This window comes from Artibeus jamaicensis, unplaced genomic scaffold, assembly GCF_021234435.1.
Source record: "Artibeus jamaicensis isolate MK-2021 breed Jamaican fruit bat unplaced genomic scaffold, CSHL_Jam_final contig_196, whole genome shotgun sequence".
Taxonomy (NCBI): domain Eukaryota; kingdom Metazoa; phylum Chordata; class Mammalia; order Chiroptera; family Phyllostomidae; genus Artibeus; species Artibeus jamaicensis.
The window spans coordinates 2,191,749-2,218,729 of record NW_026521401.1 but is presented as its reverse complement, the minus strand read 5'-3'; the positions used below and the strand labels follow the sequence as shown (position 1 = coordinate 2,218,729).

The 26,981-nt window shown below is 37.3% G+C and overlaps 1 protein-coding gene across 1 annotated transcript in view; it reads left to right on the top strand.

The window, feature by feature from the left end:
* Nucleotides 1–26,981, top strand: part of TMPRSS13 (transmembrane serine protease 13) — a 92,423-nt gene that overhangs the window by 5,633 nt on the left and 59,809 nt on the right. Inside the window, exon 2 of the mRNA XM_037147304.2 lies at nucleotides 5,604–5,643. Within this exon, the coding sequence (XP_037003199.2) occupies nucleotides 5,604–5,643 (40 nt within the window). The remainder of the gene's footprint in view (nucleotides 1–5,603; nucleotides 5,644–26,981) is intronic.

Below are 26,981 nucleotides of genomic sequence, written 5' to 3'. Positions count from 1 at the left end.
AGATGAGGACTGGGGGGGGGGGGGAATGGGAGGGAGGGGGGAGACTGGGCGGGGGGGGGGTGGGATGGGAGAAATAGATTAAAAAAAAATGTACTTGAAAAGTAACTAAATAAAATTTAATTAAAAAATAAATAAATAAATAAATGTTTTTGACTTGAAATAATTATTTATTTTTAGTTACAGTAGACATAAAATATTATATTAGTTTCAGGTGCATACCAGAATAATGGTTAGATGTTGTAAATATAATTTACGAATGGATCTTCCCAGTAAGTTTTGCAATCACCTAAAAACATGCAATAATTACAATATTATTTACTATATTCCCTATGCTGTACTTTACCTCCCATGACTATTTTGTAACTACTAGTTTGTATTTCTTATTCCTTTCCTCTTTTTCACCTATCCTTACAATCCCCATCCAATTTGGCAAGCTTCAGCATGTTCTCTGCATCTATGAGTCTGTTTCTGTTCTGCTTATTGGTTTGTTTGGTTTTTAAAATTTAATTGTTGATAGATACATATTTATTGCATTTTATTATTCATATTTTTAATCTTTTTTTCCTTCTGCTTCTTGAAGGAGATACTTTAACATTTCATGTAATACTGGTTTGGTGGTGATGAACTACTTTAGCTTTTTCTTGTCTGGGAAACTCTATATATTCTTCCATCCTAAATAATAACTTTTGCTGGGTAGAGTAATCTTGGATGTAGGTCCTTCCTTTTCATAACATTGAATATTCCATGCCAATTTATTCTGGTCTGCAATGTTTCTGTTAGACACAAAATGACAATCTTACAGGAGCTCCCTTGAAGATAACTAACTGCTTTTCTCTTGCTGCTTTTAAGGTTCTCTCTTTGTCTTTAACATTTGGCATTTTAATTATGATGTGTCTTGGTGTGGGCCTCTTTGGGTTCATCTTATTTGGGACTCTGCACTTCATGGACTTGTATATCTATCTACTTGACCAGGTTAGGGAAGTTTTCTGTCATTTTTTCTTCATGTAGGTTCTCAATTTCTTCCTTTCTTTTCTTTTTGGCACTCTTGTGATATGAATGATCTTAGGTGTGATGGTGTCCCAGAAGGTCCTTACATTCTTCTCATTTTTATAGATTCATTTTTTCTTGTTTCTGTTTAGATTGGGTATTTATTGCTTCCTTCTCTTCCAAATTTCTAATTTGATTCTCTGCTTCATTTACTCCACTGATAATTACCTGTAATGTATTCTCCATTTCAATTAGTGTATTCTTCATTTCTGATTAGTTCTATTTTATGTTTTCTATCTCTGTTTTTTATGTTTCCTGTCTCCTTGTTAAAGTCCTCACTAAGTTCATTTATTCTTTTCCTAAGTACATTGAGCATTCTTATAATAGTGTTTTGAACTCTGCATTTAGCAGATTGCTTGTCTTCATTTTGTTTAGTTCTCTTCCTGAAGTTTTTTTATTTAGGACATGTTTCTTTGTCTCCTCATTTTTATGGTCTCTGTGTTTATTTCTATATATTGGGTAGAGCTGCTATGTCTCCTGGACTTGGTAGAGTGGCCTTATGCAGTATGTATCCTGTAAGGTCCAATGGCAAAGTTTGCATGATCACTCAAGCTGGGTACCCGAGGTGTGCCCCTCCATCTCCAGGTGGGCTGTGTGCACCCTTATGTTGTAGTTGATTCTTGATTGCTGTTGACACATCAATAAGTGAGATTTACCCCCAGGCCAATTGGCTGCAAGAACTGACTGTGACTATTTTGGTGGATTAGCTGTGTAGGGGCCTACCCCATGGAGCAGGACTTCAGCAGGGCTCTGGTGGCCACTGAGTCTGCCCCTTGAGTGTGCTGCTTATGGAGGTGGTCAGGTGTTGCTTCAATGTTGTCTGAATCTGGCCACCAGGTAAGCTGGCTCTAGGGCCTTTCAGGAGGTTCAGGCCAAGATCAGCTACCATCTGTGTTCTGCTTGAAGCTACCTAGCATGAGCCACAGATTAATCTGCGGATGGCTGCTACTTGTGCTGGGCTTGGAGGTGCCCAGGAGAGGCCAAGCTACAGTACAAGGATGGCTACTGCTAGTGCTGAGCCTGGGGCCACTTAGTGAGCTACATGGGGCACACTGGGACTAAATGCTGCTTGTTTGGAAAGACTGAAGCATGAGCCAAGAGAGGCCACTGGTGTGGAAAAGACACTAGAAACAATTTATTTCTAGTTGAGTGGGGCAAGGTCTCTGGGAATCACCAGGGCAGGCGAATAATGTGAGCCAGGTTGATGGAGACTTAAGCCTGCCCGCTAGCTTTGTCAGAAAAAGAGAGCTCAGAAAATGAACACTAGACACTGCCAGCACTTTTGTCTGGGAGACAGATGCCCCTCCAGCCCACATCCTGATGCTAGACAATTTAGTTCTTCCATGTATGTCCCTATGTCTTTCAATCTACTGCCTTAGCTCTGGAGCTCAAAGGGAGTGAGTCTAAGTAACTTTGTGTGTGGGCTCTTTAAGAGGAATGCCTGGAACTCCAGAAGCATCCATTTCATTCAGCCTCAATCCCAGCTGGTTTTTACATCCCAAAGTTATGGGGACTTCTCTTCCCAGCACTGAAGCCCTGCAGAGCTGGGGATCCTCATATGAGGTTGGGACCCCTTTGCTCCTCAGTGGAGACCTTGACAGCCAAAATATCCCTCCTGCCCTGACTGATGTGGCTCAGTTGGTTGAGTGTCATCTAGCAAAGCAAAAGGTCACTAGTTTGATTCTCCATCAGGCCAATGCCTAGGTTGCAGGTTCAGGCCCTGGTCAGGGTGCATGTAAGAGGCAACCAATCAATGTTTCTCTGTCACATCAAGGTTTCCTTTTCTTTCTCCCTCCTTCTCCCTCTCTCTAAAAACTAAACAACCCCCCAAACCCCCAAATATCCCTCCTGTTGTTTTCTTAAGCACTTCATGTGGGTGTGAGATCAGCTTGTTTTGAGTCTCTGTCCCTCCTACCAGTCTTGGTGTGGCTTCTATATATCTTTAGTTGAAAGACTTCCATTCAGCCAGATTTCAGGCAGTTCTGCATGATGGTTGTTCTGTAGTTTAGTTGTAATTTTGATGTGGTTTTGGGAGGATGGAAGTACCGCATTTACCTATGCCAACATATTGCCTGGGAGCCAACAATTCTGTTTTCTATTCATAAACTCTTATCTTTATTATATACTTTATTTTTTTTAGATTTGATTTGTTTTTTAGAAAAATCATCTTGAGATGGAAGCTTGGATCATTGATTTTCAGTATTTCTTCATTTCTCATTTATGCATTAAAGTTTTAAATTTTCATTTAGACTCTGTTTTAATCACATCCCACAAGTTTACTTGTGTATATCACTTGATTAAAATATTATATTAATTTTTGTTATAAAATATTTTGGCCCTTGGATTATTTATAAGAACTTTATCTGCTCCTTGGAAGTAGAGGATTTTGCAATTGTCTCTTTTCTATCAATTTTTAGAATACTCTTAATGATTTCAATTTTAAAAATTGAAACATAATTGACATATTATATTGTATAAGCTTAAGGTATACAATGTGTACCAAAGAATACAAATACCAAATAATTTATATAATATTGATCATGTTCTCTGACCAAATATAATGAACTAAAAAAATCACCAAATGTTTTAAATGTAAGATCATAAAATCATAGTGACCAGTGGTTCAAAGAATGAATCAGAATAGGAGTGTTGCTTAATGGAGAGCCCAAAATTAGAATTATCTTCTAGAGGGTGGGCCCTCCGTAGTTCAGGCTTCCCCCACCAAGTGAGTGTTCTAAGAACCCATCCATATTTGTGTACTAGCTGGCATTGCTGTGAGAGGCTGCATTTGGCTTCAGTTAATTATTCTGAAAGATTTTTCAATATGTTCATGATGGATGATTTATGAGCACACCTGCCCATACCACTGAGCGTTCATCAGATTTTGACCAAAAACAGCATGAGTCCCACACTCCACCCTCTCTATTCACCCAATCTTGCACTAAGTGACTTGTTTTGTTTCCCTGTGTGAAAAAAATTCCTCAAATGGAAACATTTTGCTGATGCGGAAGAGGTGAAACAAAAGAAAAGGGAGGAAGCACTAAAAGGCATCAAAATCAACAAGCTCAAAAACTTTTTTGAGCAGTGGAAAAAATATCTTAATAAGTGTATTGCATCAAATTGAGAATACTGTGCTTTGAAGGTGACTGAAGTTTAAACATGTAAGGATAAATACACAATTTTTAATAAATAAATTCAAGGTTTTGGGGAGTCCTCCTCATATACTGTTATATGATTACCACCTTAGCATTAACTAACAGCTCCATCCCATCACATATTTGTTATTTCTTTTTGTGGTGAGAACAATTAAGATTTTGTCTTCTAGTAGCTTTAAATTTTATAATAAGGTGTTGTTGACCAGATTAGATCTGTAGAACTTATCCACTATTTGCAAGTATGTGCCCTTAAATAACATCTCTGTAGGAATGATTGCAATTTTTGAGTCACTGAGGCTTGACTTATGGACCAGCATATAGTTAATTGTAGTGGTTGGTATTTTTTTATGTAATGGTAAACAGTATTGCCTTGTAAACTTCAATTTTTGATTATTTGTTGTTAGTATATAAAAGTATAATTAATTTTTAATATGCATCTGCAAACTCTTACCTTACTAAATTCACTTTTCAGTTCTAGTAGCTTTTTTTGGTAGATTCCATATGCTTTGCTACATAGCTGATCATGTTGCCTGAGAAGACAGTTTTACTTCTTCCTATCCAACATGGATGGGTTTTTATTTCTTTTTCTTGCCTGATTGTCCTGAACAGAACCTTCAGGAAAAAGCTGAACTGAAGTGGTGGGAGGGCACATCTTTGTCTATTCTTGACCTTAGGGGGAAACATTCAGTCTTTTGCCAATAAGTATAATTATAGCTGTAGGTTTTTTGTTGATGCATTTTAAATAGTTCCCTTCTATTTCTAGTTTTTATCTGAAATGGGTGTTAAATTTTGCACATTTGTTGAGGGCTTTTTCTGCATCTATTGAAATGTTCATATGGTTTTCCTTTTTTAGTTTGTTAATGTGGTAAATTTCATTGAGGAATTTTCAAATGTTAATTTAACTCTGAAGCCCTGAAACCTCACTTGGTCATGACGTATTATCTTTGAAATATATTGTTGACATTAATTTGCTAAAATTGTATTTAAAATTTTTGCTCCATGTCTATGAGGAATTTGGCTATTAGTCCCCCCCTTTTTGGGGGGTAAATTTATATGTGTGGTTTAGTATCAGGGTAGTTTGCTCTTATAAAATAGCTAGGGAAGTATTCTTTTCTCTTTAATTACTTTAGAAGAGTTTGTGTAGAATTGATATTATTTCTCACTTAAATGTTTGGTGAAATTCACCAGTAAAGTCATCTGGGATTGAGTTTTCTTTGTGGGGAGGTTTTTAACTGCAACTTCAAAATATTGAATAGATATAGGGTTACTCAAGTTATCTATTTATTTTTGAATTAATCATAGTAATTTATGTTCCTCAAAGAGAATTTCATCCAAGTTTAGTTTTAAATTTTTTGAAATAAAGTTGTTCATAATATTGTCTTATTCTTTTAATATCTATAGGACCTGTTGGATGATGTCACTTCACTTGTTCCTGACACTGGTAATTTGTATCTTCTTCATTTTTATCCTGACCAATCTGGCTAGAGGTTAATCAATTTTGTAGAAATCACAAAACCAGCTTTGGATGTCATTGATTTTCTCCATTTTTTGTTTTGTTTTCTATTTCATTAATTTCTATCTTACTCTTTATTATTTCCTTTTACTGCTTAGTTTGACGCAGATTTTCTCTTTTTCCCTAATTTCTTAAGAAATTAAGCTTATTTACTTGATAATTCTTTTCTGGTATGGGCATTTAGTGATATAAATCTTCCCCTTAAGTATTGCTTAGCAGAATCCTACATCTTCTGATATGTTGTATTTTCATTTTCATTCAGGTCAAAACACTTTCTAATTTCCCTTTCAATTTCTTTATTGATCATGGGTTATTTAGAATTGTAGGATTTGGTTTTCAGACATTTGAGGATTTTCCAGATATCTTTCTGGTAATAATTTTTCATATAGTTCCATTGTGGTTAGAGAACATATTTCTTAATTAAAATTTTATTTTTCAATTACAAATTACATGCAATATTATTTTGTATTAGTTTCAAGTGTACAGCATAGTGGTGAGATAGGCATGTACTTTACAAAGTGTCCCCTTGATATTTCTACTACCCATCTGGCAGCACACATAGATATTACAGTATTATTGACTATATCCCCTATGTTGTACTTTATACATTTCATGACTATTGTGTAACTGCCGATTTGTATTTCTCAATCCTTTCACTTTTTTACCCAGCTGCCCAAGAACCTCCCCTCAAGGAACCATCAGTCTATTATCTGTATTTATGAGTCTGTTTGCGTTTTGTTTGTATTGTTCTTTAGATTTCACATATAAATGAAATTGTGGTATTTGTCTTTCTACGAATGACTTTTTTCACTTAGCAAAGTACCTTCTAGGTCTATCCATGATGTCCCAAATGACGTCCCAAATGATGTCCCAATAAGATTTCATTCTTTTTTGCCATGAACAATGTGGCTCAGTTGATTGGGCATCATCCCACAAAGCGAAATGTCTCCAGTTGAATTCCTGGTTGGGGTATGTGCCTAGGTTTCGGGTATGGTTCCCCATCAGGGCATGAATGAGAGGCAACTGATTGGTGTTGCTTTCTCACATTTATGTTTCACTCCTTCTCTTCTTCCCCCTCTCTAAAATATGTATATAAATAAATTCAGTTCTTAAAGATTTCATTCTTTTTGTGGCCAAGTATATATTCCATTGTATATATGTACTGTCACTTTAATATGGTCGTCTATTGATGAACACTTGAGTTGCTTTCATATCTTGGCTATTGTAATTAATGCTACAATGAATATAGGGATGCATATGTTTTTAGAACCAGTGTTTTGGGTTTCTTTGAATGTATACCAAGAAGTGGAATCTCTGGGTAGGTCAGAGAATAAGACAGTTCTATTTAAATTTTTTTGAGAAACCTTCATACTGTTTTCCACAGTGGCTAGACCAATTTCCACAAACAGTGAAGAAGGTTCTCTTTTATGCACATCCTTGCCAACTCTAGTTTGTTGATTTACTGATAACAGCCATTCTGACAGGTATGAGTTGAGATCTCATTGTGGTTTTGATGATTAGTGACGTTGAGCATCTTTCCATATGATTATTGGCCATCTGTATGTCTTCTTTGAAGAAGTGTCTGTTCAGATCCTTCGTCCATTTTTTAAATTGAATTGTTTGGTTTTGGTATTGAATTCTACATACATTTTTTAATTTACCACATATGTGTTTTAAATATTTGTCGTATTGTTTCCATTACCATTTAGTCCACTTATATCTCTCTCCTCCAGCAATCATCATATTGTTGTCCATGTCCATGGGTCCTTTTTCCTTTTTGCTCAACCCCTCGATTCCCTAAACTCGCCACCCTAGCTGTCATCTTGCTCTCCATCTATGAGTCTGTCCCCATTTTTCTTGTTAGTTCAATTTGTTCATTAGAATCCACATATGAGTGAAATCGAGTGGTATTTCTCTTTCTCTGACTGGCTTATCTCACTTAACATAATGTTCTTCAGGTCCAATCACACTGTTGGAAAAGATAAAATTTTCTTCTTTTTTACAGTCAAGTAGTATTCCACTGTGTAAATGTCCCACAGTTATTTTATCTACTCATCTGTTAATGGACACTTGGGCTGCTTCTGTATCTTGGCAACTGTAAATAATGTTGCAATGAACATAGGGGTGTTTATGTTCTTTCAAATTAGTATTTTGTGTTCCTTAGCATATATTCCCAGAAGTAGGATTATTGAGTCAAAAGGCAGATGCATTTTTAATTTTTTGAGGTATCGCCATACTGCCTCCCACAGTGGCTGCACCAATTTGCTTTCCCACCAACAGTGCAAAAGTGTTCTCCTTTCTCCACATTCTTGCCAGCACTTGTTGTTTTTTGATTTATTGATGATAGCCATTCTGACAGTGTGAGATGATAGCTCACTGTGGTTTTAATGTGCATTTCTCTGATGATTAGTGATGTTGGGCATCTTTTCATATGTCTGTTAGCCATCTGTATGTTCTCCTTGGAAGAGTATCTATTCAGGTCCTTTGCCCATTTTTTAATTGGGTTGTTTGTGGTTTTCATGTTGAATTTTGTAAGTGCTTTATAAATTTTGAATATTAACCCCTTAGCAGATGTACTGGCAAATGTGTTCTCCCATTCTGTGAGTTGTCTTATTATTTTGTTGATGATTTCCTTTGCTGTGCAAAATCTTTTTAGTTTGGTGTAGTCCCATTGGATTATTTTGTTTGTTTGTTTCTCTTGCCCAAGAAGACATATCCAAAATAATATTGCTAAGAGTGATGTCAGAAATTTACTGCTTATGTTTTCTTCCAGGATTTTTATGGTTTTGAGTCTTACATTTAAGTCTTTAATCCATTTTGTTTATTCTTGCATATGGTTTAAGAAGGTATTCTAGTTTCATGTTTTTGCATGCATCTGTCCAGTTTTACTTACACCATTATTGAAGACACTGTCTCTACTCCATTGAATGTCCTTGCCTCCTAGGTCAAGTATTAATTGACCATAAAGGTGTGGGTTTATTTCTGTTCTCTAATCTATTAAATTGATCTATATGTCTTTTTTGGTGCCAATATTGTGCTGTTTTGATTACTATGGCCTTGTAGTATACTTTGATATCAGGTGGCATGATCCCTTCAACTTTGTTGTTTTTTTTTTCTCAAGATGACTGTGGTTATTTAGGATCTTTTGTAATGCATATAAATTATTGTATATTAGTTCTAATTCTGTGAAATATATCATTTGTGGTTTTATTTTTATAATTTTATTTATTTATTTTTAGAGAGAGGGAAAGGGAGAAAGAAAGAGAGGGAGAGAAACATCAGTGTGTGGTTGCCTCTCATGTACCCTCTACTGGGGACCTGGTTCACAACACAGGCTGGTGCCCTAACTGGGAATCAAGCCAGCAACCCTTTGGTTCACAGGCTGGAACTCAATTCATTGAGCCATACCTCACCAGGGCAACATTTGTGTTTTTATATGAATTGTGTTGAATCTATAAATTGTTTTGGGCAGTATGGACATTTTAAATGTTATTTACTGTTATCCATGAACACAGAATATGCTTTCATTTATTTGTATCTTTTCAATTTCTTTCTTCAGTGTCTTATGATTTTTCTGAGTATGTGTCTTTTAATTCCTTGGTTAAATTTATTTCTAGGTATGTTTTTGATGCAATTGTAAATGGGACTGTTTTCTTAGTTTCCCTTTCTCATAGATCATTATTGGTATGTAAAAATGTGAACTATTTCTGTATATACATTGTATATCCTGCTACTTTACTAAATTTATTTATCAGTTTTAATATTTTTTGTTGAAATATTTAGGGTTGTCTATATACAGTATCATGTCATTTGCAAATAATGACTGTTTACTTCTTCCTTTCCAATTTGGATGCTTTATATTTCTTCTTCTTGTCTAGGACTTCCACTACTATGTTGAATAAGAGAGGTGAAAGTGGACAACCCTGTCTTGTTCATGATCTTAAGGGAAATGCTCTAATTTTTTCCTTTTTGAGTATGATATTAGCTGTGGGTTTGTTATATATGATCTTTATTATGTTGCGATATATTCCATCTAGTCTCATTTTGCTGATAATTTTTATCATAAGTGGGTCCTGGACTTTGTCAAATGCTTTTTCTGAATCTTATTCATATGATCATGTGGTTTTTATCCTTCATTTTGTTTATATGAAGTATTACATTGATTTGTGGATGTTATACCAACCTTGCAACCCAGCAATAATTCCCACTTGATCATGGTATACAATATTCTTATTTTTATTATTTTATTTTTTATTTTTAGAGAGAGGGGAAGGAAGGAGAAAGAAATGAAGAGAAACATCAATGTGCAGTTACTTCTCACATGCCCCCTTCTGGGTACCTGGCCTGCCACCCAGGCAGGTGCCCTTACTGAGAATTGAACTGGTGACCTTTTGGTTCAGAGGCCAGCACTCAATCCACAGAGCCACACCAGCCAGGGTTTGTGTATAATTTTTTCAATGTATTGCTGGATTCAGTTTATGTTTTGTTGAGGATTTTAGCATCTTTGTTTATCAGGGATATTGGCCTATATTTTTCTTTGTAAAATCTTTATCCGGTTTTAGAATTAGGGTAATACTGGCTTTGTATAAAGACCTTGAGAGTCTTTCTTCTTTTGAAGTTTTTTGAAACATTTTGAGAAGTGTAGATGTTGAGAAAATACTTTGTGTGATTTGGATACTTTGTACTTTATTTAGACTTGTTTTATGGCCCAGAATATGGTCTATCTTGTTAAATGTTCTGTGTGCAGTTGAAAAAGAAAGTTGTATTTAAATTCTAGTGGCAGGGAGTACTAACAAACCCTAGTATCTGGGAACATTTTTGTCTCGCACACAATTGAATTTTGCAATGATCTTATATGTAAAAATAAAAATGTCTTTATTAATAACTATATGATACTATATAAATTAAAAATTATTCTTTCATTCTAGGGATAAATTCCACTTGATTGTGCCAAATGATTCTTTAATGTACAGCTGGATTCAGTTTTGTAGTGTTTTACTGAGAATTTTTACATCTATATTTATCAGAAATATTGGCCTGTAGTTTTCTTTTAAAAAGCTATTTTATTTACTTATTTTTAGATGGAGGGGAAGGGAGGGAGAAAGAGAGAGAGAGAAACATCAACGTGTGGTTGCCTCTCAGGCACCCTCTACTGGGAACCTGTCCTGCAACCCAGACATGTGCCCTGTTGGGAATTGAACCAGTGACCCTTTGGTTCACAGGCCAGCACTCAATCCACTGAGCCACACCTGCCAGGATGTTTTTTTTGTATTGTCTTTGTTTGCTCTGGTATCACAGAAATGCTGCCCTTGTAAAATGAGTTTGGGAGTATTTCCTCATTTTCTATATTTTTTGGAAGAGCATGAGAAGGATTGGCATTAATTAAAAAAAATATTTGTTAAGCAGGGTGACCTGGAATGGGAGTAAAAGACAGAAAACTGTACTTGAACAACAATTAAAATAAAAAATATATTATGACAAACAAACAAACAAATAAATAAATAAAAGTATTTGTTAAAATTAACCAGTAAAGCCCTCTGGTCCTGGGAGTTTCATCGTTGGGAGAATTTTTATTAAGATTCAATCTCCTTACTAGTAATTGTTCTGTTTAGATTTTCTATTTCTTTCTGGTTCAATTTTGGTAGGTTGTATGTTTCTAAGAATGTTTCTGTTTGTTATAGTTTGTATTGTTTGTTGGTATATAATTATTTGATGGTAGTCTCTTATGATCATTTGTATTTCTGTGGTACCAGTTGTAATGTCTCCTCTTTTCATTGTAATTTTGTTGTTTTAGGTCCTCTCTCTCTTTTTCTTGGTTATTCTGGCTGAAAGTTTGTCTATTTTTGTTTATCTTTTAAAAGAACCAACTCTTAGTTTTGTTAATATGTGTTATTATTTTTTCTATTCTCTACTTCATTTATTTCTGCTCTAATATTTATTATTTCTTTTTTCCTTCTGACTTCGGGCTAAATTTGTTCTTTTTTTAAAAGTTTTTTGACATATAAAGTTAGGTTGTTTGATATCTCTCCAATTTTTGATGTATGCATATATAACTATAAACTTCCCACTTAGAGTTGTTTTTTGCTGCATTGCATAAGTTTTGGCATGTTGTGTTTTTTCATTTTCATTTGTCTAAAAATACTTGTTGATTTCCTCTTTAATTTCTTTTTTGATCCATTGGTTGTTCAGGAGAGTGTTAATTTTTATGTATTCATAAGTTTTCCTCCTGTTATCGATTGCTAGTTTTATACCATTGTGTCAGAGAAGATACTTGCTATGATTTTAATCTTGAATTTTCTAAGGCTTGTTCTGAAGTCTAACATGTGACCTGTACTAGACAATGTTCTATGTGCACTTGAGAAGAATATGTATTCTGCTGTTGTCAGAAAGGATGTCCTGTATGTTTCTATTATGTACCTTTGACCTATGATGTTCAAATCCACTGTTTTCTTAATGATTCTCTGTCTGGATGATCTATTTATTGTTGAAAGTGGGGTAATAAAGTACTGATTATTACTGCATTGGTCTTTATTTCTCCTCTAGTTCTGTTAGTGTTTGCTTTATATATTTAGATGTTTCAATGTTGGGTGCATACACATTTATAATCGCTATATCTTCTTGATGGATTGACCCTTTTATTGCTACATAATGATATTCTTTGACTCTTTTTTAAACCATTTTTTAGTTTAAATTACATTGTCTGATATAAGTATAGCTACAAAACCCTTATTTGGTGGCCAGTTGCCTGAATTATCTTTACCAATTCCTTCACACTTAGTCTATGTGTATCTTTAAATCTATAGTCTTGGGTAGGCAACATATTATTGGATCTTGTTTTTTAAATCCATTCAGCCATTTTATGTTTTTTTTATCGGAGAATTTAATCCAGCTATCTTTAAAGTAGCATAATTGTCACTGAATAAGGACTTACTATTGCCATTTTGTTAATTGTTTTCTGTTTTATAAATCCAATATTTTTTGCTTCTTATTTACTGTCTTCTTTTGTGATTTAATATTTTTTTTAATCAGTATGCTTTAAATTCTTTCTTGGTCTTCTGTGTAACTACTACACGTTTTTCATCTGTGGTTACCATGAGGCTAACATAAAATACCTTAAAATTACCATTTCTTATTTTAAACTGATAACAACTTGATTTTCCAAAACTTTACATTTTTATCTCTCCTCCCCCTCAGATTTGTAGGTTATTGATGTTACAGTTTAAATATTATTTACATTGTGTATTGAGTAATATTAGTGTGATTATGGTTATTTTAAATAATTTTTGTTTTACAATTAGTTTTGGTTATTTAAATTTTTTGGGGTACAGTTGGCATTCACTATTATGTTAGTTTCAGGTGTACCATATAGTGGTTATGATAAGGGAACTCAAGAGTTAAAGATTTTAGCTTTATTTACAGCCGATAGGCTTAAGTGATTAATGCATGTGGAAAGCTGTTGTTCAAGGAACTGGAATACATGCCCTACATGTATTCTAGGACAGGGGTGTCAAACTCATTTTTACCGGGGGTCACAACAACCATGTGGTTGCCTTCAAAGGGCCAAATGTAATTTTAGCACTGTGTAAATGTAACTACTCCTTAACTGTTAAACGAGAGCTTGGCACTGCTGCTGGATAGAAACAAGGTGGAGAGCCAGATTTGGCCTGCAGGCCTTGTGTTTGCCACTTGTGCCTTAGAATATTAACTTAAAGTCCAAAATCTCATCTACCTCTCATCAATAAAATGATCTAAATTAGATTAGGATGAGGCTCTAGATATAATCCACCCTGGGGCAAAATTATTCTCTATCTGTGGATCTGTGAAACCAGAAAATAAGTTTTCTGTTCCCAAAAGACAATGGTGGGTCTAGCACAGGTTAATAGTTATAGACATTCCCATTCAAAATGGAAAAAGATAAAAGATATAAAGGAATCACTGGTCCCCCCCCCCCAAATTTCACAATCCAGCCAAGTAATCTCCGTGAGGTTCCAGGCTTGGAAATTATCCACTGTGGTTCTCAGCTCTGTTCTCTGAATTTAAGACTCCATTCTCCCAGTCATCCTTCTTTTTTCATGTAAAGTGTGTGTGTTTACAGCTGAGTAGTTTTATCAGCCTGCTTCCTGTCTGTACAATTTGGGTGGTCCAACAGACTTCTTCATTGTATCTTCTCTTTGTCCCTTTTAGTCCATCCTGTCAGTGTTTCAGCTGGTATCAAATTCTCAAGAGCCTTGGGATCTCCTTTGGATGTCATGGGGGATTAACCCCAGTAGGTGAGAATCTCCTTCACTTATCTCTTCTAGAGAATCCCAACTGTATTTTTAAAAGATTTTATTTATTTATCTTTAGAGGGGAAGGGAAGGAGAGAAACATCAATGTATGGTTGCCTCTCATGACCTCTACTGGGAACTGGCCTGCAACCCAGGAGGCATGTGCCCTGACTGGGAATTGAACCGCGATCATAGGTTCGAAGGCCTGTGCTCAATCCACTGAGCTACACCAGCCAGGGCATTGTTTTTGTTTTTTAATCTCTATCTCATTGTTGTTGTTTTGTTGAGCTGGATAAAGGGATCTATGAATTACAGGAAGAGCCTTTTTAGGCTATGACAAAGAAAGCTGCTGTGAACAAATATTCCTGTGTAAGGCTTTCTGTGGATTTACACTTTCATTTCTCTTGGGTAAATGCCTAGGAGTGAAATGGCTAAATCATATACTGGGTATATGTTTCACTTCTTAAGAATTGCCAAACTGTTTTCCTAAGTGGTTCTACATTCCTACCAGCATTGAATGAGGTTCCAATTCCTCCATATCTCCATCAACATTTAGTGTGATCAGGTTTTTAAATTTTAGCCATTCTAATAGGTGGATTACTATGTTGCCACCCTTCAAGTCTAGACAGGTTCATGGTATTTGTGCAGATGGAAGAATATTCATGGAGCCATTGGAATGTCTGGTATGCCTTTATTCGTGGGTGGGTGAGCCATGCATGCTGCAAGCTGCGTGTCTATCTACAGGTCTCATGTCATAGCCCTTGCCCCCATTGTGGTACCTGTCCCCTTGTGTGTATTTTATCATCACTACCTCCAACAGGGAGTCTCTACCTGTTTAAATACTAGAGGGGAACAAACCTGGAAAACTGACAGAACATTACATAACATAACATAACATAACATCATTCTGCACATGCAAGTTCACTTCATGTTATGGGAATACTTTATCAGACCCAGTTTCAAGGCTATGAGAACACTGGTTATCAGGCACCTCTGTTACAGAACAGACTGGGGGCAGGGGTGAACAATATACTATTACTAAAAGGAACTCCCCTTTTTCTCTGGGGTTCCTCCCCTGTACTAGGTCTGCTTTGCCCGCCACCAGAGGAAAAACGTCTCTCAGTGCCAGAGATTAGTGAAAGGGAAAGGAATTATTTTATTTAAAAATTATACAGACTTAGAGTAATGACTTAGTGTTTCATTAAAATACTAAACTTCTTTAGAATACCCACAAATGCACACAGTCCTTCCTTCTCCCCTTTGCCCAGTCTGCGGTACTGTATCTCAGGAAAAGAAAAAGTCCATGATTTAGGCTTCTTGCACCATCAGCTGTGTCGCTGTCATGATCTCCAGTTAGTCCAAAGTTATGTGGCACCTTCTCATGGCCCACCAGCAAGAGTCCTTTCAACCCTTTTCTTCCAGGCAAAGTCTCTCCTTCTTCCTAAGCTATGTGGCAAAAGGGAGCAACCCAAAGCTGCGTGGTCCCAACCTGGTCTGGCTGCCATGCCTGTGTTTAAATCCCTGTGCTAATCTTCCTCTTCAGCCCCATTTCCGACTCCTCCCACAATCAGTTACACCTGCCACCATTCCTGTATCCTTCCAGCTTTACTGGGCTGCCATAGTAAGTCTTGGCAGGCATGTCCCCATGGCGTGGAGCCAGTCATCTCCAAGCTCTCACTCAGGTGCTGTAACCAGGGGGAGTTACTTCCCAGTTACATCTTGGGTTGAAGTCACTCCCTTCCCCCTGGCTCAAAGCATGGCCACAACTATTTAACTAATCTATGAAAACAGTTAAAGGTTTACAGATATATTAAATGACCATGCCAGAGGTTAGCTGCAAAGCTGTTGCTATACAAAACAGCTCTCAATGGCCATGTTCCATGTGTCCCATTCCCCAGCTTTGACTGGTGGGGGTGAGGACATCATATATATTTTTTCTCAAATATTTCCTGAACACACTGAGTTCTGGATCCCATTACAAATCCCTATTTGGGGACCCCCCACTTGGCTGTATCCTGTTATACATCCAAGGCTATGGGAACACTGCTCCCTTTAGTTACCCAGACACCTGGGTGTCTCCACCTACCCTACAATTACATAATGATTTTAACACCAGTTGACAATCCTTGCTTGAATCAATTTCATGAGAGCTTACAAAAAATGCTTTTGTATTTCTAACATTATTTTTACATGGACCAGCTGACATTCTTCAGTAAAACAGAACTTTCTCTCATTCTCATCAACTAAGTTTATGTAGTTATTCTAAATGCAGTTCCCACTAAAAAGGAGATTAGAGCCCTGGCCAGGTAGCTCAGTTGGTTGAAACATCATCCCATACACCAACAGGTTGCAGGTTTGATCCCTAGTCAGAAAGTGTATAGGAGGCAACAAATTAGTGTTTCTCACTTCCATGTGTTTCTCTTTCTCAAATCAATAAACATATTCTTGGGTGAGGATTTTAAAAAAGGAGATTAGGTGTTTAATTTTTTCCCTTTAGTCCTCATGCACCTTTTTAAAAGAGACTTTATTTATTTATTTTTAGACCAGGGGTGTCAAACTTATTTTCACCAGGGGCCATATCAGCTTAGCGGTTACCCTCAAAGGGCTAAATGTAATTTTAGGACTGTATAATATAACTACTTCTTAACTACGGGCAAGGAGCTTGGTGCTGCCACCAGGTAGAAACAAGGTGCCAGGCTGGATAAAACAAGGTGGAGGGCCGGATTCGGTTCTTGGGCCTTGTGTTTGCTACCTGTGCTCCAGGAGGTGGACAAACAATTCAACCTTTGTGCCCTGGGCAGGTCAGCAAGCAATGGAGATGATATCTGGCCATTGTGTTCCAGGAAGGGAACATTCATAGAGCAGATACAGAATTGTTGATCAGTAAATAAAGAAATACTAGGAAAATTGCTGGGACAGCAATTCTTATCTCATTAATGTTTTCCCAAAACCCTTACCTACCATTTTCTTCTCCTTATAAAAAGGTTGGCTTGAGGCCCTGGCTGGTGTGGCTCAGTGGATTGAGTGCTAGCCTGTGAGCCAGAGGGTTGCTGATTTGATTACCAGTCAGGGTACATGCCTGGGTTGGTCCCCAGTGGGGAGGTGTGTGGGAGGCAACCACACATTGATGTTTCTCTCCCTCTCTTTCTCCCTCCATTCCCCTTGCTCTAAAAATAAATAAATGAAATCTTAAAAAGAAAAAAGGAAAAGAAAGTTTGGCCTGAGATGAGATGTTAAGGTGGTTTTTAGGATATGTAACCTGCCATCTTCTCAGATCTCCAGCGACTGAATAAAGCACCCATAAAGATTCAATCCTTGTCTCTGATTACTGGTTCTGGTGAGATAGACAGCATGAATGCTGACTTTTCTGGTTTTATTTAGACATTTACATACCTTACAAAGTCATCCCTTTAATGAAGCTAGTACCTACTTGACACTATATATAGTTATTACAATATTATTGACTATATTTCCTAAGCTGTACTTTACATTCCTGTGACTATTTTGTAACTGCCAATTTGTACTTCTTCATCCTTTCATTTTCTCCACCCAGTCCCCCAAAGTTCCTTCCACTTGGCAACCATAGTTTGTTCTCTGTAACTATCAGTTTTTTCTGTTTTATTTGATTATTTATTATGTTTTTTAGATTCTTCAGTAAAACAGAACTTTCTCTCATTCTCATCAACTAAGTTTATGTAGTTACACTAAATGCAGTTCCCACTAAAAAGGAGATTAGAGCCCTGGCCAGGTAGCTATATATTTCCCATATAAGGGAAATCATGTGGTATTTTTCTTTTTCTGTCTGACTTATTTCACTTAGCATAGTACCCTCTAGGGCCATCCTTGTTATCATGGATGGTAAGATTTTATCCTTTTTTAGGTCTGAGTAATATTCCAGTGTATATATGAGTATCTACCACCTCCTATTTATGCAATTGTTTATTGATGGACACCTAGGCTGCTTCCATGTCTTGGCTATTATAAATAATGTTATGAGAATATGGAGATGCATATATTGTTTTGAATTAGTGTTTTGGATTTCTTTGCATAAATACCCAGAAGTGGGGTTGCTGGGTCATATGATAGTTTTATTTTTAATTTTTTGAGGAACCTCCATACTGTTTATTGTAGTGGCTCTACTAGTCTGCATTTCCACTAACAGTGCACAAGGATTCTCTTCTATCCACAACCACACCAACCCTTGTTTGTAATTTATTGATGATAGTCATTTTTACATGTGTAAGGTGGTATCTCATTGTGGTTTTAACTTGCATTTCTCTGATGATTAGTGACGTTGAGCAACTTTTCACATGTCTATTGGCCATCTATATGTTTTCTTTGAAGAAGTGTTTATTCAGGTCTTTGCTCATTTTTAAATTGGGTTGTTTATTTTTTTTTAGTGTTGAGTCTTATGAATTCTTTTTATATTTTGGATAATAATCCCTTATCAGATGTGTCATTGACAAATATCTTCTTCCATTCACTAGGTTGTGTCTTCATTTTATTGATGGTTTTCTTAGCTGTACAAAACACTTTTTGGTTTGATGTGGTCTCATTAGTTTATTTTTCTTTTGTTTCCTTTGCACAAGGAGATACATAAAAAATTACTAAGGGTGATGTCAAATAGTTTACTGCTTATGTTTTCTTTTTTTTATAAAGATTTTATTTATTTATTTTTAGAGACAGGGAGGGAGGGAGAAGAAAGAGAAACATCAATATGTGGTTGCCTCTCAAGCACCTCTTATTGGGAGACCTGGCCCTCAACCCAGACATGTGTCCTGACTGGGAATTGAACCATCAACCCTTTGGTTCATGGTCTGGCACTCGATCTACTGAGCCACACCAGCCAGGGCTATTGCCTATGTTTTCTTCTAGGAGTTTTATGGTTCCAGGTCTTATGTTTAAGTTTTTATCTATTTAGAGTTTATTCTTGTATATGGTGTAGGAAGGTAGTCTAGTTTCATTTTTTTCCAAGTATCTGCCCAATTTTCCCAACACCATTTATCGAAGAGATTGTTTTTACTGCATAGTATATTCTTGCCTCCTTTGTCATAAATGAATTGACCATATAAATGTTGGTTTATTTCTGGGCTCCCTATTCTGTTCCATTGATCTATGTATCTGTTTTTATGCAAGTACCATGCTGTTTTCATTGCTATAACCTTGTAGTATAGTTTGAATCAGGTAGTTTGCCTCTTCTAATTTTGTTCTGTTTTTCTCAAGGTTGCTGAGGGTATTTGAGGTCTTTTGTGATGCATATACATTTTGTGTTTATTTTTCTAGTTCTTTGGAAAATGCCATTGGTGTTTTGATAGGGATTGCGTTGAATCTGTAGATTGCTTTGGATAATATTGACATTTTAACAATATTAATTGTTATTATCCATGAGTACAATACATGCTTCCATTTATTTGCATACTTCATTTTTTAAATGTCTTATAGTTTTCTGCATTTATGTGTTTTACCTCCTTGGTTAAATTTATTCCTAGATATTTTATTTTCTTTTGATGCAATTGCAAGTGGAATTGTTTCCTTAATTTCTTTTTCTGATATTTTGTTATTAGGGTGTAAAAATGCAATCTATTTCTAAATATTAATTTTGTATCCTGCTACTTAACTGAATTTATTTATCAGTTGTAGTATTTTTTATTAGAATCTTTAGGGTTCTCTATACATAGTATCATGACATCTGCAAATAATGACAGTTTTACTTCTTCCTTTCCAGTTTGGATACTTTTTATTTCTTTCTGGTTTTTTATTGCTGTGGTTAGGACATCCAATATTATGTTGAGTACAAGTAGTGAAAGTGGACATTTTTTCTTGTGCCTGATCTTAAGAAAAATGCTTTTAGCATTTTACTGTTGAGTATGATGTTAGCTGTGGGTTTGTCATATATGGCCTTTATTATGTTGAGATATGTTCCTTCTAGTCCCACTTTGCTAAAAGTTCTTTATCCTAAATGGATGCTGAATTTTGTCAAAGGCATGAAATTTTTTAAAGCAGCTTTTGATATATCGTTGTGTGTAAAGTTTTCTTCTTTTTAAGATCAGTTCTTAGGGGAAATTTTAAGAACTGGGATTATTTAAGCATAAACATACTAAAGGTGTTTGTTGTGCATTAAGGCTAGGGTTTTGCACCCTGACCAGGTCCCCAGTCCCTAGCTCACTTAGCACAGTTAATTTTTTGAAGACTAGTTTTACTTGGGTTAATCAGCTGAGACTTGTAATTATGTCTTTTCTATGATCAACCCCCATGAGGGGACAAATGGGTCTCAGTGGGTGCTCCCCAAATTCTTTATGGGTAGCAAGTTTTCATCTGGAAAAAAATAGAATACTCATATTTCTGTGACCACTCTGTTTTTCTCCTCTCTTGTAGTTAAACCACTGCCTGCTCTATTCAGTACTTGTAAGATACCTTGCAGAAAGGCAGTTCTTCCCATTCATATTTGTGCTCCAGAAGCTAGCACAGAGCCTTACACTTATTGGTTGGTGCCCAAGGAAGAGTTGTGGAGTAACTAAAATGACCATTTGCTATGCAGAAGGTACTGCTCTAAGTCTGTTTCCATACATTATCTAATTTAATAGCTCTAGCAATTTTGAGAGGATGGCTCTATTTTCCCTATTTTGCAGATGAGTAAACAAGGATTCATAGAAATAAGAAACTTGCTTGAAGTCACACAACTAATAAAGTTGCAAAGTCAAGATTTGACTCCAGATAAAATATTCCTTTCCACTAACGTTGGAATGTGATATGTTGGTCACACTGGTTTTTTTTTTTTTTAAGTGAATGGTGCTGTCTGTGCTAGAGTTGAAGAGAGACACTGAACTTCAAAGAGGGTACTGTGGGTCAAACACTCTGGGAAAAGAACAGGGCTCTCTTCCCATTTCTCTATCACTATCACTATCCCTATCCCTAGCTCTAGTTTGGTCTTTGTGTCTTGTAGGTGCCAGTGAGCTGCAAAGAGAATTATTGCCCTTACAATATGAAAATTCTCAAAAAGAAGGGTTAGGGTCAGGGTGAAGCTTAGGGCTACAGGTCATCGGCATGAGGATTCCCTGCACCATGTATGAAAATGCAGATTTTTGGTATTCCTAGAGATATTGAAGCAGAAGAGTCAAACCCAGTTGAATCTGCATTTTAGCAATTTCACCAGGTGATGCCCTCAAGTTTAAGAACAACTGCCTTAGAAGGGAGGGTCCGTGGTCAGAGCTGCAAGCCCAGCAGGAAGAGTATAATCAGGGACAGGTGTTCTTTGTTCACATTTGGGTCACCAAGGTACACTGGGACTATCCAGCAAGAGAGAGAGGGTTCTGGGTTTATCATGTGTGGTGGTGTTACATTTCTGGCACACAGAGCCACTCTGTGTTGTTACATGAGCAAATCAGTAGTCCCATCTCAACTGGCATTTGGTGGAAACAAGATATGGTGCCAGTTATCAATCAGACTACCACTGGACAACAGACCAGAGAAGTAGCCCAGAAGCACAACTCTATTTCTTTGCTTTTTCTTCATGTTCATAGGAATGTTCTTTGACCTTCACTTGGCTTCTAGAGCCAGAGATTTTTAAGAAGTAGAAAGTAAGGGGAGGATGGGAGAAGCAGTTTATAGCTTATTAAGAGAGGAATGTGGTGGGGCCCTATGTTTTATCGTGAAACCACTGAAGACAATGTCAACTGTGGTTGTTTTTGGTTAAAAAGACCTTGGGGGCTAATTAATTAATTTGTGCCTCCAACTTTTCTGTATTTTCTGATTTCCTTTAACAAACATAAAATAGTAATACCTATTATTATATCACCATGTGGCAGACACTGTTCTAAGTATTTACATGAATTAACTCATTTCATCCTCACAACCATCTTATAATAGAGGTACTATTTTACCTCCATTACTCCTTTTACAGATGAGTAAATTGAGGCACAGGTATGTTAAGTAATTTGCCCAAAGTTACATAGCTAGTAAGCCAAGGGGCAGATTCCAACCTGGGCAATTGAGATGATATTAGCCTTCATATCCTGCTACATATTATGTTCATGATGTAAAAAGATAAGCATTAAGAAAATACCTTGACACATAATTATTCAGAGTGCTACTGTGTGCTGTCCATTTCAAGTGGTGAAGTAATAACATCAGCATTTACTATGCAGTTGCTTGGGACCAAGTAATTTACCTTTATTAATTCATTTAATTTTTGTAATACCCTAGAACTGTGCTACTTCCCACCTATGGCTACTGAGCACTGAAATCTGGTTAGTCTGAATTGAGATGTACTGTATGTACAACTTGCATACTAAATTTCAAAAACTTTGTATTAAAAATATAATGTAAAATGTTCCCTTAATTTTTTTCATTGATTACATGTTGAAATGATAATATTTTGGCTATTTTTTGGTTAAATTAATTACATTATTAAACTCAGTTTCATCTGTTTCTTTTTATTCTTTATATTGTGGGTACTAAATTCTTAAAAATTACATTTGTGGCTTGTGTTTTATTTCTGTTGGACAGTGTTGGTTTATAAGGTGGTTGTTGCTATTGTTTCACTTTTCAGATGAAGAAAATTAAGAGGTTAAGTAACTTGTCTGGGTCATATAGCTAGGAAGTGGAGAAGACAGAATTGACATTTAGGCCTTGGCTTCACCTCACCACACTGCTGTCCTTTCTGTCTGCTTAGGGTCTCTAACCTACACTGGTCAGAAACTTATGGGCCTTGAAAGAATTCATGGTTTGTTTTCTCATCTTACTTTTGTTTTTCAAGGTATATTGTAATAACATCTGTGAATAATTGGAAAGTTCTTGCTTATTTTGTTTTGGGGTTCATCTGCTTAAAATTAAAAAAAATTAGTTCTTACACTCTTTTTTTTTGCTTGATGCAAATCATTTCTTCAGGACCTTATTACCTCAGAGAATTCACAAAATCAAGGTTCTGGGTGCTGTAAGCTGAGAGACAGAGCACTGACTGAGGTTAAATCACCAATATAATATCATGCTGGCCAGCTAGCCACTTTCCTTAATGACATCTACATCAGCTTTTCAATATTGGCACAAGTGACGTTTTGATCTGGACAATTGTTTGTTGTGAGTCCTGGCCTGTAGGATGTTTAGCAGTATCTTGGCCTCTATCCACTGGATGCCAGTAGCACCACCCGCCCCACCAGATGTGACAACCAAAAGTGTTTCTAGACATGGTCAAGTGTGCAGTGGGTGAGAACCACTACACTAGTTGAGATTTCTTTCAAATTCCACAGACCAACTGCTATCTATGGGGGATTCAGAAGAGGGAGTAATTGCTTATGTCTGTGTCTGAATGTTGGGCAAGTGGGCAGGAGAATTATTCATGTTTGAATTCATTAATGCATGTCATATAAGAGTGAGGTTCTGGACACAGTGTTAGAGTCAGACCTAAATTCCAATTCTATTTTTCCCTCATTACTATGTCATCTTCAGCAAGTTACTCAACCTCTCTTAGCCTTAATTTCCTCACTTATTGTATAATGTGGAAATAACAGTGGTACAGGTACGAAGATAAAATGAGGTACTGGAGGTACTTACTAGTACTGGTGGGGTACCTGGTGCTGAAAAGTAGCTTGTAAGTGGACAATAAATATGGGCCTCCCTGCCCCCTTGGGATCTCATTAAGATGAGCTCGAGCCCCAGGCCTGGTGTGCTCATCAGGAATTCCCAGGGAGACCCGTGAGCTCATATTGCCTTTACCTCTGGGCTTCTGTCTTCAGATGTGTGTTTTCTGTTCTGCTCAATGGGTGGCAATCTCAGTTCCTCCCTGACTTCCACCAAAACCAAAACAGAAACAAAAGTAAAAAGTAAAAAAATACCCTTGCAAAAAAAATCTGTGAGTGTGATTAATTTACTGAAAATGAGGGGCCACATTACCCTTCACTGCACACACAACTGGACTTGTACATGGATATTCCTGTCCCTTTAAATCACATTGGTCACCTTATTTTCAGGGTCCCTTTTTGATGCTTCACCTGAACAGTGGAGGGCCATTTCTCTGACTCCTTTGCTGCTCTCTTCCTCACTGTCCACACTCGACTCTCTCTCTCTTTGTGTCTCCTCCTTACCATCTGGGTCCTGACTCACATGGCGCATTCTTGAAGAAGTCACCCTGGCACCATTTTATATAGGTGGCTCCCTTATTTCCCACCAGCCACTCCTTATTACTTTATTTCACGTTATTTTCTAACTCTTGTCTAGTTGTTTATTGCCCATCTCTCTTCATTGGAATGTAAACTTCACAGGGGCAGAGCCCTTGTCTATGTGTCCACATAGTGCTCTTGTCTAGAACTGGCTTTAGCTGTCCTGGAGCCTGTCTTTGCTTGATAAGGTTAGCTCTGTAAATGACATCAATTTAAATTTACCACACCCCCACTGCCAAATCTCTTGCTCATGTTGAGTTATTTGCCAAATTAACTGCCCATTTCGTTCCTCCCTTCTGACTCTATATTTTTTGTAAAGTGTGCTATATTCACTCACAGCCTTTGGTAGGTGTCACTTGGAGGAAAGAAAAGACTTGAGTGTTATCTGGTGGGGTACATGGTACAAAAATGGGCAGCATGGTTAGTATGTAAGACCTAGAGCAGTGAGCAAGAGTTTTGACACTAGCTGAAGAAAGAATGCATACCTAGAGATAACACTGGGAAACATAAGTCATCTTCCACAATCCTTGGAGGTGTGGGGAATGACCCATACATGGGTGGGGAAGCACAGGGTAACCCCGGGCAGCTGGATGCTTTAGGAATAACTACAAAGCTGACGTAATAGTGACATTTCCCATAAAAGAATACTTAGCACCAAAGCCACACAAGAGGAATACAGGAGGAGGCTTGGGAGAGGGCTGATTCTGTTATTTGGGGGGTCTGGGCAGGTGGGGTCCTGGTTTTCCATGGTTCCCAGCCTGGGGATTCTGAAGCTGGCCAACAGAAGTCTAGTGAGCAGCAAAGCCTTTCCTGGATATGTCACCAGGTGGTGCCCTAAGCCAGTGGTGGAAGGCTAAGTGAGCGAAGTAGGAAGGATATTCTCCAGATCATGTCCTAGGAAGTGGCTCACCAGAATGACTTCATCAGTTGGGTGTTCACTAGGTTCAGTGGGGTAATACCCAGAAGGACTGTATCACCTCATTACATCTGAAGTGGTAAGTGCAGCTGGGGGTGGTTTCTCTGATTCATTCATTCATTCTACATTTATCAACACTCTAATGAGGGCATACAGGGCACAAGGCATTTGCACCTGGTCCAGAGGCACAGTGCAGGCATTTCCTCAAAGATACCCTTGTCGTATTCCCTTTTGAGCTTGGGTAGTGAGGCAGAGGATGGGAGTGAGGGCCAACAGTTAATATCTGATCATGGAAAATGGGGGGTGTGGATGACACAATGAAGAACACCCAGCCCAACCCAGCCCCCAATTCTGTTTTATACTCTCCCTTCTCTGACACTGGGCACCATTTATCGGCTGTACCACATCTCTGGCATTTATTACAAACTGTCTTATAGTCTGATAAGCTTTTTCAAAGTATAAATATCTCTCCAACAACTGTATGGTAAAACATGCTAGGTCAGGAATTATGTCTTATTTCTCTTTATTATCTCATCTACACCAGCCACTGCTCCCCCAGCATGCAGCAGTGACTGGAATACAGAGCTGTTCAACAGAGATCTGATGCTGATGATAAATCTGTGAGCCATCTGCAGTGAGATACTAGGACTGTGACAGAAACCCTTCCTGGCAAGCTCTGAATGTCACAGGTATTAATAAAATGTCAAAGGTCACCAATTCCAAGAGGTGCATTGAGTGAACATGAAGGTGATCAGCAGCTCTGCTTTCAGAAGCAGCATGTCTCAGGAAGCAGGTAGCAAAGAGAGGCCTCTCAATGAGGCCATCACTGCCCTCATTGTCATTCCTGTGCCTCTATAGTTGACCCTTGGAACAACTCAGATTTTTACTGCATGGGTCCACACACAAGCAGATTTTTCTCAATAAATACCTATTCTGTTTTTGATTGGGAGTTCATGAATGTGAGGGCCAACTGTGTGCATTCATCTATGCCATTTTATATAGAGGACTTGAGTATCTGTGGATGTTGGTACCCACTGGAGGGAAGTCCCAGAACCAGTCCACCACAGATAATTGAAGAACAACTAGGTTTTTGTTGAGTCAAAAATTATATATGGATTTTTGACTGCAAAGTGGGTCAGTGCTCCTAAGCCCCATGTTGTTCAAGGTTCAACTGTATATTTCAGATGACTATGGATTACATTTATCATAGTGTGGGCCCCACTAGGCAAAGATTTAACTTCTACTGGTTTGAAATCTCCCAGTGATAAAAGGATAAAGTTAGTGTTATTCCCGGGCACAATAATAGGTAATAGTATTCAATATTTATTCATGCATTTATTCATTTGTTGCACACCTACTATGTGCCAAATATATGCCAGGTACTAGATACTGAGATGAAATGATAAACTGAAACAGACATGACCCTGTCCTCACTGAATTTAAAATCTTGACAAATATCAATCAAGTTATCACACAAATATAAAATCACTACTACGATAAGTGCTATAGAGGAGGGTAACTGGTGACCTGAGAGCTTGTCCTCAGGGAATTTAGCTAGGAAAAAAGGCCCCCTTCATCCCACAGAGGCAGGAAGCCAGAATGGAAACATGTCTGAGCAAAGTTAGATGTCGCCTCTACTGAGACCACCTGCTTCCTCATGACTCTATCCACTCAGAGGCTAGTTGACTGACTGCTTTGTATTTGAACCTGGGTGAATGTCCTGTCTTGCAGGAGAGCTACAGACAAAAGCTGTAGAACACGATGGGCTTGATCAAATAACAAGATACCCAGATGGTTGTTCAGGACTCAGCAATCACATAGTCTAGCATTTTATTTATTTTTTTAAAAAAGATTTTATTTATTTTTGGAGAGAGGGGAAAGGAAGGAGAGAGGTAAACATCACTGTGTGGTTACCTCTAGCACGCCCCC